A 12,471-nucleotide genomic window follows, 5' to 3' on the forward strand; every position below is an offset into this window, starting at 1 on the left:
GGTGCGGAGTGTCCGGCTCAGCTGCCACTTGGCTCTCCTGCTGGACACCACCCGTCTGCTCTGGTGAACGGGCTGCCGGCAGAGCTCTGTGCCACGGCTAATACTCGCCTCCATGTTTCCCGCAGTGGACCAGGAACACCATTTCCAAGACAAATATTTATTTTACCGATTTCTGGATGACGAGCATGAGGATGCCCCTTTGCCTACTGAAGAGGAGAAGAAGGAGTGTGACGAGGAGCTCCAGGACACCATGCTGCTACTGTCGCAGATGGGCCCGGATGCCCACATGAGGATGATCCTGCGCAAACCGTGAGTGAGAGCAGCCTGGGCACTCCAGGGCTGGCCAGTGCGCGGGCGCACCTGGGGCAGGAAGCCAGGTAGATTTCAAAAGCCCTGGCCTACCCCCAGGGCTAAGAACAGATACTGAAGAGGAGACACAGAGTTTCTCTCTGTTTTATTTTCTGTTTTTCTTTTGAGGCTGTATAACTCCATTTCCATGCATATGAGTTAAAACTATAGAAATCTTCAGCAATTGATTCAGGCTGTCAAAACTGAGCCCCCATAGTAGATGACCTTTGGCTAATTGCAAACAGAAACTGCTGCTTCTGTGCCAGAGGGCGGCAGCCCCTTTCTTCCTGGTGCCAAAGGACAGAGGTCATCAGAACTCTGACCCTCATGCTCATGCGTGGACTCATTCATTCAGCACCCAGCTTCACCCCATCTCTCACTATATGTTCTTTTTTTTAAATATTTATTGATTTATTTTTTAGTTGGACACAATATCTTTATTTATTTATTTATTGTTATGTGATGCTGAGGATCAAACCCAGGGCCTGGCACGTGCTAGGTGAGCGCTCTACCACTGAGCCACAACCCCAGTCCCACTATATGTTATTATAACAGGACTGTCCCCTTAGCCTCTCCAAGGCCTCCAGCCATCCACTGAGGCAGCCTCTCCCATCTCAACTGAGAAACTGCCTTACCTTCAATAGCTGCCCACCAGCCAAAGCTGAAGTCTTTAAAATGTTTAATCAAAAAAGCTCATTCTGTTGGATGCTATGGGGCAGACAAAGAAGCCTACACCAGTCAGATCCTCAGGGAAACCTGTGCAACGCAGACAGCTTAGCACTCGGCTCTGAAATGCCACACATAGGCTTATGTTTTCTGTTGGAAATGAAATTGCCCTCCACCCTGCAACCAGGGCCAACTGCCTGTGGATGTCAACTCTGAGTCACTGGCTTGGCCAACCTTCATTTATTATCAGGTCTCGACAAGAGCCTTAAACTTTACATGTCTGGTGTGTCCACTGGGCACTTTCCAAGAGAGAGTTGTCCCTCAGACCAACTTCCCCCATGCCTACCCCTCAGACCAACTCACAGTCGCCTCTCCGAGTGCAGCTTTGTTTCCTGTCCCCAGGATTCCTTCCCTTTCACTTGCCCATCCTCAGTGCTGCAGAGGCTTTTCAACACATTTCATTTTTGTCACACCATGTCCCTTTTGTCAAAACTTTCTCTTGGGTCTTAATCTCCCACACTGTGTGTTTCAAAGGCCTTCCCTCCTCCCCGTTGGTACCAGCATCCTTAACTCTAGAACCATGGTTTTTAGTTCTTTTAGCCTCAAAACCCTTTCTTCAAACAAAAATTTAACAGGAAAATCCAAAGTATCAAACAGAAAAGCCAGAGCTTTGCTGACCTAACAGGAGTCCAAGAATCCTGCCCAGCCAATTTATGCTGTTTCTACCCTGAAGGATTGCAGGGCAGGTGGCTGAGGACACACAAGAGAATGCCCTAGGGCTTGGGGAGCTTGGATGCCATTCTAAAGCTTGCCTCCTCTCCTGGCAGACTGCTTTTCCTCTCTCTGATCCCATTGTCTGTCACTTGTCCTTCCTCATCATTTCCTGGATCCATCCCTTTTCTGCCTTTTTGTCACCTTTTTTCAAGTCACCATCATAGAGTGGTCCTGATGCAGGGATAGGATATTCCCCAGCACTTGGGAATGTGTGAAGATGTTTTGGTTGTCAAAGTACATGAGTGGGCACAGTGCTGACATTCACTGGGCAAAGGCTGGGACCAAAAGGTGCCGAACACGGGATGATGCCCCAAATAAAGAGAGGATCTACCCTGAAAATAATGTCCTGTTGAGAAACATTGCAATAAACGGAGTTTCTTAAAGGCAAAGACAAATCTCATTTCACTTGATTTAGTTAGTTTTTCACCAGTGTTTATTGAATACCTACTTTGTTCCAGACACTACGCTAGGTTGCTAAGGCTAATTAAGGTAACCAGAGAACAAGAAGGTTGCTTCTCCTTCTCTGAGCTCCGTGAAGTGCAGGAAACAGATTTTAAGACCTGGAAGCCATCATTTAATTACAGCCATCTTATGTCCTACAAAGGAAAACGTAGTGTGTGTTAATACAACACACTGCAGATGGGGATTTTAACCTGGTATAGAATAGTAAGACCGTCGCATCCCCAACTCTGGGCTTACACCAAGTAAGCCATTGACAAACCTTTGCACAGTGAGTGAGTGAATGAATGAATACTCAGCCCTGGCTAATGTTCCCTCAGTCCTGTTTGCTTCAAGGGAGGCAGAAATGCCATTCAATTCTTTGAGTGTCTACCAAATAGATTACAAGCAAAAATAATAATAATTATACAATGATGCCTGGCTTTGGGGAGTTTGTAATCCAGTGGGAGAGGCATTCCCAAATTAGAATCAGATGAAGCAAACACTTAACTGAGGGCTGACTCAGTGAACTTTCTTGCTTTTCCAGACAGCATCCAATCGCATGAATCCCATCAGCCCAAAGATTCTTCAAAGAAAATTACATTCCAAAGCTTAGCTCTCCCACTGTAGCATTGGCTGTTAAACTGCAGCTTCGCCATTATTCCAAGAGGCAGATTCATTTTGGGGAGACTTGGGATTTTTCTTGTCTTCACAGTTTTGCTTTGCTTTGTTTTAATTTTGCAGTCATTGGGATTAGGCTGGCCGTTCTTCTTTTGACTCTTAAATATTCTTTCTACTGGAATACAGCTCCCAAGAGATGGTAAAGTGAAAAATAAGAAATCTAATTTTGTGAGACTGACATTCAAACTCTGCAAACGCATATGCACACACTCTATTTTTTAGGTCTGCTGGTAATCTTAGAAGGTACAACCTTTTTTTTTAAATTTTTTTTAGTTGTAGGTGGACACAATACCTTTATTTTATTTATTTATATGTGGTGCTGAGGATCAAACCCAGGGCCTCACACATTAGGTGAGTGCTCTACCGCAAAGCCACAACCCCAGCTCCCTACTTTTTTTTTTTTTTAACGTAGAAAGAAAATAAGCTTAGGTGATCAAGTCTTGCCAGTATAACTGCTGTCCTTGAAGAGACAGCTGAGAAGTTTGCTTCTGGAAATAGGGCATGTTCAAAGGCCCTGGAAATGTTGAGCCCGTAGTGCCCAAACTGCCAAGTCATTGAGAGGCAGAAGATGCATTGGCTCCATGTCGACGGGGGCAAGACCCCCAATTCTTTAACTCAGCACAGCTGCATCTTATAATAGTCACCACTGCCAGAGAGGTTGCAGAACTCTGATAATTACTAGGAAAGAAATAACACAATATTCTTTGATGAGAAGATTACTTTGAGAATTTGATTGTATAATGAAGATGTTGCTTTGAAAGGTACTTCCTATTGTTCTGAATCTGAGACTCGCTAGCCAAAAAAAAAAAAAAAAAGGTGTCACTTGTTTTGACAGGCTACTTAGAAAAATTCTCTGTTTATTACATTAACTGCAGCATTTTAACTGTCAAACTATGAAAGAATGTTCTGTAGTTTAAAAAACAGAATAGAGCTTCAGGGGGAATTTTTTGGCACACTCTTGTTGCTATTGGTATTGAAAGAAAAACATACATTCTGAATGTGAAATTAGCTTTTTATGTGGTGGCAGACAGACTGACTCACAATGCCATCCTGGTTGCGCAGGTGCAGACCTGGATGGCGTCTGGGGGCAAGTGCTACTGAACGGTGACAGTTTGATGGTGCTGTTGCTGCAGCTCTGAGACAGGGCCATCAAGCATTGAATGAGCCCTTGGAGCTTATTGTTTTGATTTTGCTTTGTTTGTAAGTCTAAAAACAAGAGGTTACCCTACAGCAAATAGATACAATAGAGACCCTTACCAGCAGAAATGTGCATTTTGGCTACATTGGAGCAGGTGTTTTAGAGAGAAAGCCATGGGTAAAAAGACGTGGAGTGACCAGGTAAACAAAACATTATAAACTTGAGGCCAGATGCATACAAGGAGGCTTCGTCAGGACTACAGAATGCTATTTCCATGCAAGTTTTCCAGTTCCTTCCTCCAAGTAAAGTGAGACATAATGTTCCACTGTTTAGAATGGTCTAAGACTCACTTGGGGGCGGGGGTTGGGGGGAATAAAATAGATGGTATTTCCCCAATCTAATTCCAGTTCTGCAATTCTGAAATTCCCTAGAAGCCTAGAAGCCTAGAAGTTTGAGTAGTTGAACCTGAGCAGAGGAACAAATAACACAAGAAATTTAGGTTGTTATAACATGAAAGAATTGTTGCAGGTTCTGAATCTTCCCAATGGGCCCCAAACTCAGAAATTCTAGTTCATTTGTTTCATGTAAAAAATTAATGTTTTTCTAACATACGCTATGGGGCATGAGGCTGAAAGGAAACAATTTAAGATGGCCTCAAGTGACTCAAGAAAATACCATGGGGAGCTGGAAAAGTTGCTGATCCATTTGTTTACATCCATTCATTGCCACCGTTCCACACACCTTTAGGGGGCACTTGAGGGGCTACATATTTTCTCTTAATTAGCAAAACTTGTTTTAATAGGATTTTTATTTGTCCAAACTGTTTTTGGAGGTGTGAAGTTTGAAATCCTGGTAATTATAGGGGGATTTATTTCCTCAGGGGATCTCAGATTAGCACGCCTAAAATCAGTGGTGCCGAGGGTTTTGATTTCTGTTGGGATATACCCAGAGAATGCTCATAGCCACAGAATCCATTCTCAAGTGCTAGTCAGATGAAAAGTAAAACCTGGGGGCTGGGGATATAGCTTAGTTGGCGATCCCCAGCAACACCAAAAAAAAATAAAGCAAAGTATGAGTGGAAGAACCTAATCTTTTTTTTTTTTTTATATGAAATATTCTCAGAATAGTTGGACATTTTTTTTTTATATTTATTTTTTAGTTTTCGGCAGACACAACATCTTTGTTGGTATGTGGTGCTGAGGATCGAACCTGGGCCGCACGCATGCCAGGCGAGCGCGCTACCGCTTGAGCCACATCCCCAGCCCCGGAAGAACCTAATCTTAGGAAATGCACTATGAATCCTTCCCTTCACTATGTGGCAAGTGTGGTCTTTGTTTTTACTGCAACCATAGCTGTGCCTGAAATGAGCTCGTGGAATCTACCTGAATCAGTGATTCCATTAAGTGGGTCATTTCTTGGGTCTGAATTTGCATCTCCCCTATAGAAGCAGTTTGCCACTCTCCCTTCACGTCTGCAATGCCCAGGAAAGCAGCCATTGGATTGCTGCCAGTATGGTTCAGACTCACAAGAGAGGGGAGAATGGAAGCAACTCCCCATTCAGCTTAGGGTTCATTTTAAGATTACCTCGAGTTTTTCATGACTTCTCATTGTTAAAGTCAATCTGTTCATTGCAGAAAATTTAGAAACTATTGAAAAGAGTAAAAGAAGAATAAATAACACCTGCAATCATATGTCTTAGAGAGCACTCTCATTAGCATTGCAGTGCCTGTCCCTCTGGTGATTTTTTGGTTCCTAACTTTTTGCACTTAGAGATGCCTCTTTCTTAAATGTATATATGTTTAAAGGCTGGGAGTTTTAAGTAGGTGCAGAATAATCCTCTGAATGTGCCTTATTGCATTCATTTTATGATGGTTGGGTGTTTGGGTTGATGCTCAAGCTGTTTCTTCTTCAAGGGAGTGAACAATATTATTTTGGAGTTGTTCTTTACAGAAGAAAGCACTCTTAGCCTGGCAGGAACACAGGGGTGTGGGTAGGAACAGAAAAAGCTGAGAAAGTTCCTCCAGGGAATAAGAAACTGATTCCCACTGAGGGAATGTCCAGGCCAGGCACGCCTGGACAGTTAGGCCAAGGCAAGATTAAGAGGGATCTGCCGTGTCCTCTGTGATGTTATTTAATAGCCATTAGGGCACCACTGGAGAGTTTTTAAAGGGAGGTGTGGCATGGTCATATTTGCTTTAGGTCACTTTCTCTGCTACCTGTGAAGAATGGACTAGAGGGGCCAAGACTAAAGACAGATCTTTTTATGAGATTAAAATTAATTATATTTTGAGAATTTAATGACAGTATTTGAGATGCATGCATTTGATCCAAGAGCCTGCTAAAAAAATTGAAAGTAATACTGAGTATAAGAGCCCAGAATTCTGTTCTTAACAATTTACCATTAATTCATCCAACATCTCCAGGTTACAAATCTCTTAAGTTATAAAATGAATTTAATAATACCTGCTTACTCTCTCCTTACTTTCCAAGGGAATTGTAAGTGGAAACACAAATACAACTGTATTTAATCATGGCCACATTTATTAAGCACACAAGTGCTAACTAAGCACTGGGCTAAACAATTATTTACTTCAGTTCTCATAACAAAACTCTGAGGTAGTTAATTAATATAACCCCCATTTTATAGATTAGGAAACTGAGATTTAGGTTAAGTCAGTTGCCTGGTGGTTTTGCAGAAAGTGGTGGACTCAGGATTTGACTCAGGTCTATCTGACTCCAGATCCTGTGCATTGCCACCTACCATGGTCCTAAAGGGATTCACAATGACCTCAAGGATTTGTGCTCCAAACACTGATGAAGAAAGACATTACAGAAATCTGACTTTAGCTGGGTGCAGTGGTGTATGCCTATGATCCTAGTAGCTTGGGAGGCTGAGACAGGAAGATCAATTACGAGTTTAAAGCCATCCTCAGCAGCTTAGCAAAGCCCTGAGAAACTCTGAGTTTAAAGTAATTATTACAGACTAACTTCATCTCATTAAATTAATGCTGCACAGATCTGGAATATAAGTAAACCATCTACTCATTCAGTTATTACCATATGGAATGGGCTATATGCAATCTATTGTAGAAAAAGAAGTCTTTTAGTTTGAGAAAGACCCAGATGTTCCACTAATAAATAATGGGTTATGATAATAATGAGGATTATCCTATCCTCGGGAAGTTATATACTTCTGGAGCCTATAATTCATTTATTGTTTTCTTGTGCCCTGAGCCCAACTATGTACGGTCCAAAAGAAATGTGGGTCTGAAGTTTTAAAATCCACCATCAAAATTGTTTCTCCAGAAATGAAGTGCTTTTTGATTCATGTCACCAGTTAAATTGGAGTTTCAGATGAACAATGAATAATTTTACGTATATATTTCATGCAATGTTTTTATTTGCTAAATCTGGCACCCATCTTAGAATAATTTATTGGCTTCTCTTCACAGTCCTCTTGAGAAGTTGCCAGAAAACAATTTAAAGGTACCATAGAAACCTTTGACAACCCACAGCCCCAGGAAGAGTCAATTTACTTCACACCAACCCTTTAGCCAGAACCACAAAAAAAACTTCTTAATTAATATTTGACTAGCACTATACAGTTTATATAGTGATCTCATACCCATTACCTTTTTGAACCGCTAAATAACTCTATGAACTAGGTAGGGCTAATTACAACCCCCGAGTACAGAAAAGGAGATTAAGCTTAGTAGATAACTAAGTTCCTCTCTTCTTCTATTTTTATTTTACTGACAATATTCTTTCTTCTCTGCAAGTTTGCTTCAGCTTTGTCCTTTATAGTAGATTTACTGAATAAGCAGTGAAATGAAAAAAAAAAAAAAGAAAGAAATGGATAATCCATCTGTCCCTAAGAATTGGCTGCAAAGAAAATGTAATAATGTATCCATATACCACCTCCTCAAAATGTTTCCAAGTGTATTTCACATGTGTCTCATCCAAAGGGAGGGTGTGAACTGTACTATGACACCATCCAAATTTGTTTTCTCTTCTCCATTTATTGCTTAGGTTTTTGAAAGGAAAATAATTGTAGTTATATCTTTCAAAAAGTTTCATATGACATTTCTAGAGTGTCCTTATAAAACACTTTGACAGAAGAATGTTAGGTATATTTAATTCCTAAACATGATCAAATCCCATTATCCTAAAATATACTCAAGGCTCAGAGTCCCTGAATGACAGAACCCTATGCATGTCCTATGCGGATGGCTTCATTTCTCATAAATATCTGTAGGCTTTTGCCTTTGACTACAGTTGTAGACTATGTTAACTTCTATTTTCACAAAGAATCTCTATGTACACAAGCTTTGCTATCAGAACTAGAAAATACCTAATTTCATCTAGTAAATTTACAGGGTCCTTTTCTGAGTTAAAGATAAGGTGAGGGAGTGGCAATATGGCAGGGAGCTGAGTAGCCCCAACTGGGCAGGCCACTTCAGTATTCAGTCACCAGGTTCCTAGAATGTCCCTGACACTTAAGAAGCAGGGTCCTGGGAGGTAAAGAAAAGTGGGGGGAAATGCTTTGCTACATACCAAACTTTCCTTTAAGGGAAGTGGAAGCGGTTGATATCTTTAGAAAGTCTCAAAAGTCTTAGAAAATTATCCAAACTTAAGAAATGACTTATAAGTAGGAGAATCAGGTAGGATGAGACAAAGTCTGTCATCAAAAATAAAGCCTTCCCCCACAAAAGGTAAATAAAGTATTCTTTCTTTATTTTGACATGACTATGACTTATGTAGACATTTATTACCTTAACTTCTCTGGGAATTTCCCCTATATACTAGGTCCTGCTAGGTGACAGATCTACATGAATTGGGTTATTTACTTTCTCACCTGCATATTTAACCCCTGACCATGCCAATGTGCTGCTTGGTGGCTGGATGAATCTCTCATTTTAACCACATTCCAATAACTGAGGAGCTCCGTCTCTGACCTTGATAAATTCCTTGATGAAATGGTATTTACCAGCAGCTTCCAATATCACCTGAGCCCTCCCATCCTTTAATGTATAAAGTGCTTCCCCATCCAGCCCCGTTTATTATCTTGTCTGTAACTAGACATTGCTGCCAGAATGCATCCCCTGCAGAAACTAGGCCTTTCCACAGCAGGATCCTACAAATCCACATCAATGTGGCACCACGCAGATTTGTAAAGAAGCAGGGATACCTAATATCTCTCCCTGTGACATCTGGAGAAGGACAAGTAAAGACCAGGTACATTCAACAGCTGCCACTCAGAGCAGCCAGTCAATTCACTTCCCCAGCCTTGTAGGTTACTCTTGTGAAGGTACATGGGAGTGATCTCCTCCTGCTCCAGCCCCTACTCCCTTTCCTCTTGAAAGCCAAATTGCCTTCAGTCCTTGGGACCCTTTCATTACTGTTTGAACAGGCTGGGGGGCTGATTTGTAGAATCTCTTCTCCATTCTTTCCCTGTCACCCCCGAAAAGACCAAAGCATGAAAGGTGCTTAATGCTACCATTTCCCATTGGAACTCACTTTTTCAATGCAGCTTTGTTCAGTGATTGTGGTAGGGAATGCTCAGGTGTAGATGCTTTAGGGGCTTTTTGAGGGGTGTGGGTGAATCAAGGGAAGAACCTCTGTCCAGAGCGAGAGTTGAGAGGCAAGTCTTCTCTGGGACACTAGATGGCACAGCAGCCCTGAGCTGGCAGCCTTGGCAAAGGTGGGGCTGGTTGCTATTAGTGCTGCTGCAAACCCTGAGATCCACCTGGGCAGGGTGAGGGACTCACTTTATTGGCCACAGGTTGGCAAGTCTGACTTTCATACCATCTGGCCTCTTCCCTGCGATTTAACTCAATTGTCAATCCTAATGGCACATAGAGGCCCCTGAGGGACAGAGTCCTGGCTGTCAGCACACTTCTCATGAATGCTTTTGCTGCTTTGTGAATTGTGAATAGACTCATTTTTAAAGGATACCTCTTTGCACCTAGCAGCCCTGACTTCTCTCACCTCAGTAAAAATTTGCTGTAGATAGGATTAGAAAATTCTTTGCTACCTGGGTGGATTGCCAGATGGCAGTGACCCACCCTGTAGGTCCACTGGTCACTTCAGACCACAGGGCTGGTTTTGTATTGTCCTTGTGTTTTTCTTTTTTCTCTTTCATTTTGAATGTTGTTTAAGACTCGGAGACTGACCTGTGTTTAGATGTCACTCCATTCTATTTCAAAGGGCTGCTGTGGTCCCTGCAGAAGTCATTATGTGTCCAGGTTGGTTACTGACAAATGGATGACCAGGAGTGGAACAGCCCCTAGCCTAGGTGTCTATGCAGATGTGTCTGTTGCTCCCCCTAGAGAGCCTCCCCTGAAGGCAGTAGACCCTAGAGTGAGGATGTTTCCCAAAACTCTTTGCTTTCTGAGAGGTCTGTGGAGTGCAGGCAGGTTGAAGCCACCCTCCATTCTTCCCACTAGTTGCCAAAATAAAGAGGATTTCCCAGGAATGGAACCATTCCACACCCTTTCTTCCTGGGAGAGCTGCTGTCCCCTTCCTTCCCTGATGTCTCCCAAAGGGCCCTGGGGTTTTATCTGCTCTCTTCTTTGCTCTGTTCTGTGCCTCTCAGGCTCCAGGGCTTCCTTGAGAGTCCTCCCTGGGCATCATCTAGAAGCACAGGGCTCAGTTTTTCTCCCAGCAGTAAACTCCGCCACTGTCCACTGCTCCAAGCGACCAATGTCCAGCCAACCTGGTGAGGAGCTTTTGGCGACACCCCTGCTCCTGCCCCCCATGCTTGTTGCCGCAGATCTTGTCTTCTCAGCGCCACAGTTTAATTCCTGCCCTGGTTTTCCTGGAAGTGCTGAGCTGCCATGCTTCTGGTCTCATTTCCCAGACTTCTCCTATCTGCTTTCTATTAGCCAAGAATTCCTAAAGCTTTCCGGTCTGCCTAATCCTCACTTGTGGTGTGTGGTGCTGGTGGTACTTGTCTGATTTCTATATTAGACCTTTCTCATGGCAGCCAAAACTCTGACCAGTAAAGGACCCTGCCCAACACATGCTGCTGGTTGGTCTTGGGTGGTCAGCTCCATCCAGTCCCCTAATGACCTTGACTTAGACTGAATAACTTCAGCTGGTCTAAGATGGTAACAATTGGATGAAAATAATCTATACTCCTAAGGAAAATATACCTTTTCTATCATTTTCTGGGATTTAGAGCAAGATGTGAAATTCATCATTTTTTTATCTATCTCTTCCCTCTGTTAGTAATCAAGGTTATCTTGATTATCCACAGGAACACTCCATGGATGCCTGATGCTGTGGATAGTACCTGACCCTATAGACCCCTTTTTCTTATACATACATATCTGTGATAAAGTTTAGTTTATAAATTAAGCATAGTAAGAGATTAACAGCAACTAATAATAGAACAATTATAATAACTTTAGTATAGTAAAAGTTATGTAAGACTAATAAATAGTTTATTTCTGGAACTTTCTATTTAGTATTTTTGGACCTCCATTGATTGAAGATTAACTGAAACCATGGAAAGCAAAACCACAGATAAGGGAGGATTACTCAAAGTTTTTGCCTGACATTATTCAAAGTGAGTTGTGCCATGGATACCTGGTCTGCCATAATCCTCAGTGGGAAGGATAACAAAGCATAAGCACCCATTTCCCTCAGATCACAAAACAAGAACTGGTCCATGGTATTGCTGTCATCTCCCCTGAATTCAGCATGAATTGTGAGAACTCCAGTGCTCACTCAGTTGATAAGCCATGCTGATTACCTACCCTGATAATAATGCTGTCCCACCTGTGTGCTATTATTTCCCGTGTGTACAATGCTTCATGTACATTAACTGATTTGGCCTTCACAACAATTCTGTTTAGTATTCCCATTTTACAGATGCAGAAAAAAGCATTCAACCAATTGAGCAACTAGAAGTTTCATGATTTAGATCTCAAATCCAATTCTGCTTCTAATGCATTGCCCTTTACCCTTCGATACTGCTTCTATTCACAAGATCAGTCTAGAGTTAGGAATATTTAAGCAAATAAAATTCATCAGGATATGTTGCAAATTACTGTAATAGTAGGGCAATGTGCTATGAAAGAATAGAGGTCAGCAAGTTGGTGTTACCTACGAGCAGTGACATCTGGGCTGGGCTGGATGCAGAAAAAAATATCCTAGCCTGAGAGGAGCACAAAGTCTTGGACGTGAGAAGGTAGAGTGTTTTTGAGGAATGGAAAGGTGCCCCAAACGTCTGGAGCAGAGACCGTGGCTATCAGAGATAGTATGAAGTCAGGGGAGATAGCTAAGTTTGAAAAAGTAAATCAAGATCTGGCTTTAAAGAATCTGGCATAATGGTGAAGGAACACTTCTGGATAGATTGCGCTTGGAGATATTGTGGGTTATCTGGAAAGAGATGGACAGGAAGCCACTGGCACTCAGGAAGA

The 12,471-nt window shown here is 42.3% G+C and overlaps 1 protein-coding gene across 14 annotated transcripts in view; it reads left to right on the forward strand.

Moving 5' to 3' along the window:
* Rapgef4 (Rap guanine nucleotide exchange factor 4) overlaps window positions 1-12,471 on the forward strand; it is a 281,593-nt gene that overhangs the window by 201,607 nt on the left and 67,515 nt on the right. For all 14 annotated transcript variants that reach the window (XM_048812490.1, XM_048812492.1, XM_048812493.1 and 11 more), the window contains one exon: window positions 126-309. In XM_048812490.1, the coding sequence (XP_048668447.1) occupies window positions 126-309 (184 nt within the window). The remainder of the gene's footprint in view (window positions 1-125; window positions 310-12,471) is intronic.

Source organism: Marmota marmota, unplaced genomic scaffold (genome assembly GCF_001458135.2).
Source record: "Marmota marmota marmota unplaced genomic scaffold, marMar, whole genome shotgun sequence".
Classification (NCBI taxonomy): Eukaryota; Metazoa; Chordata; class Mammalia; order Rodentia; family Sciuridae; genus Marmota; species Marmota marmota.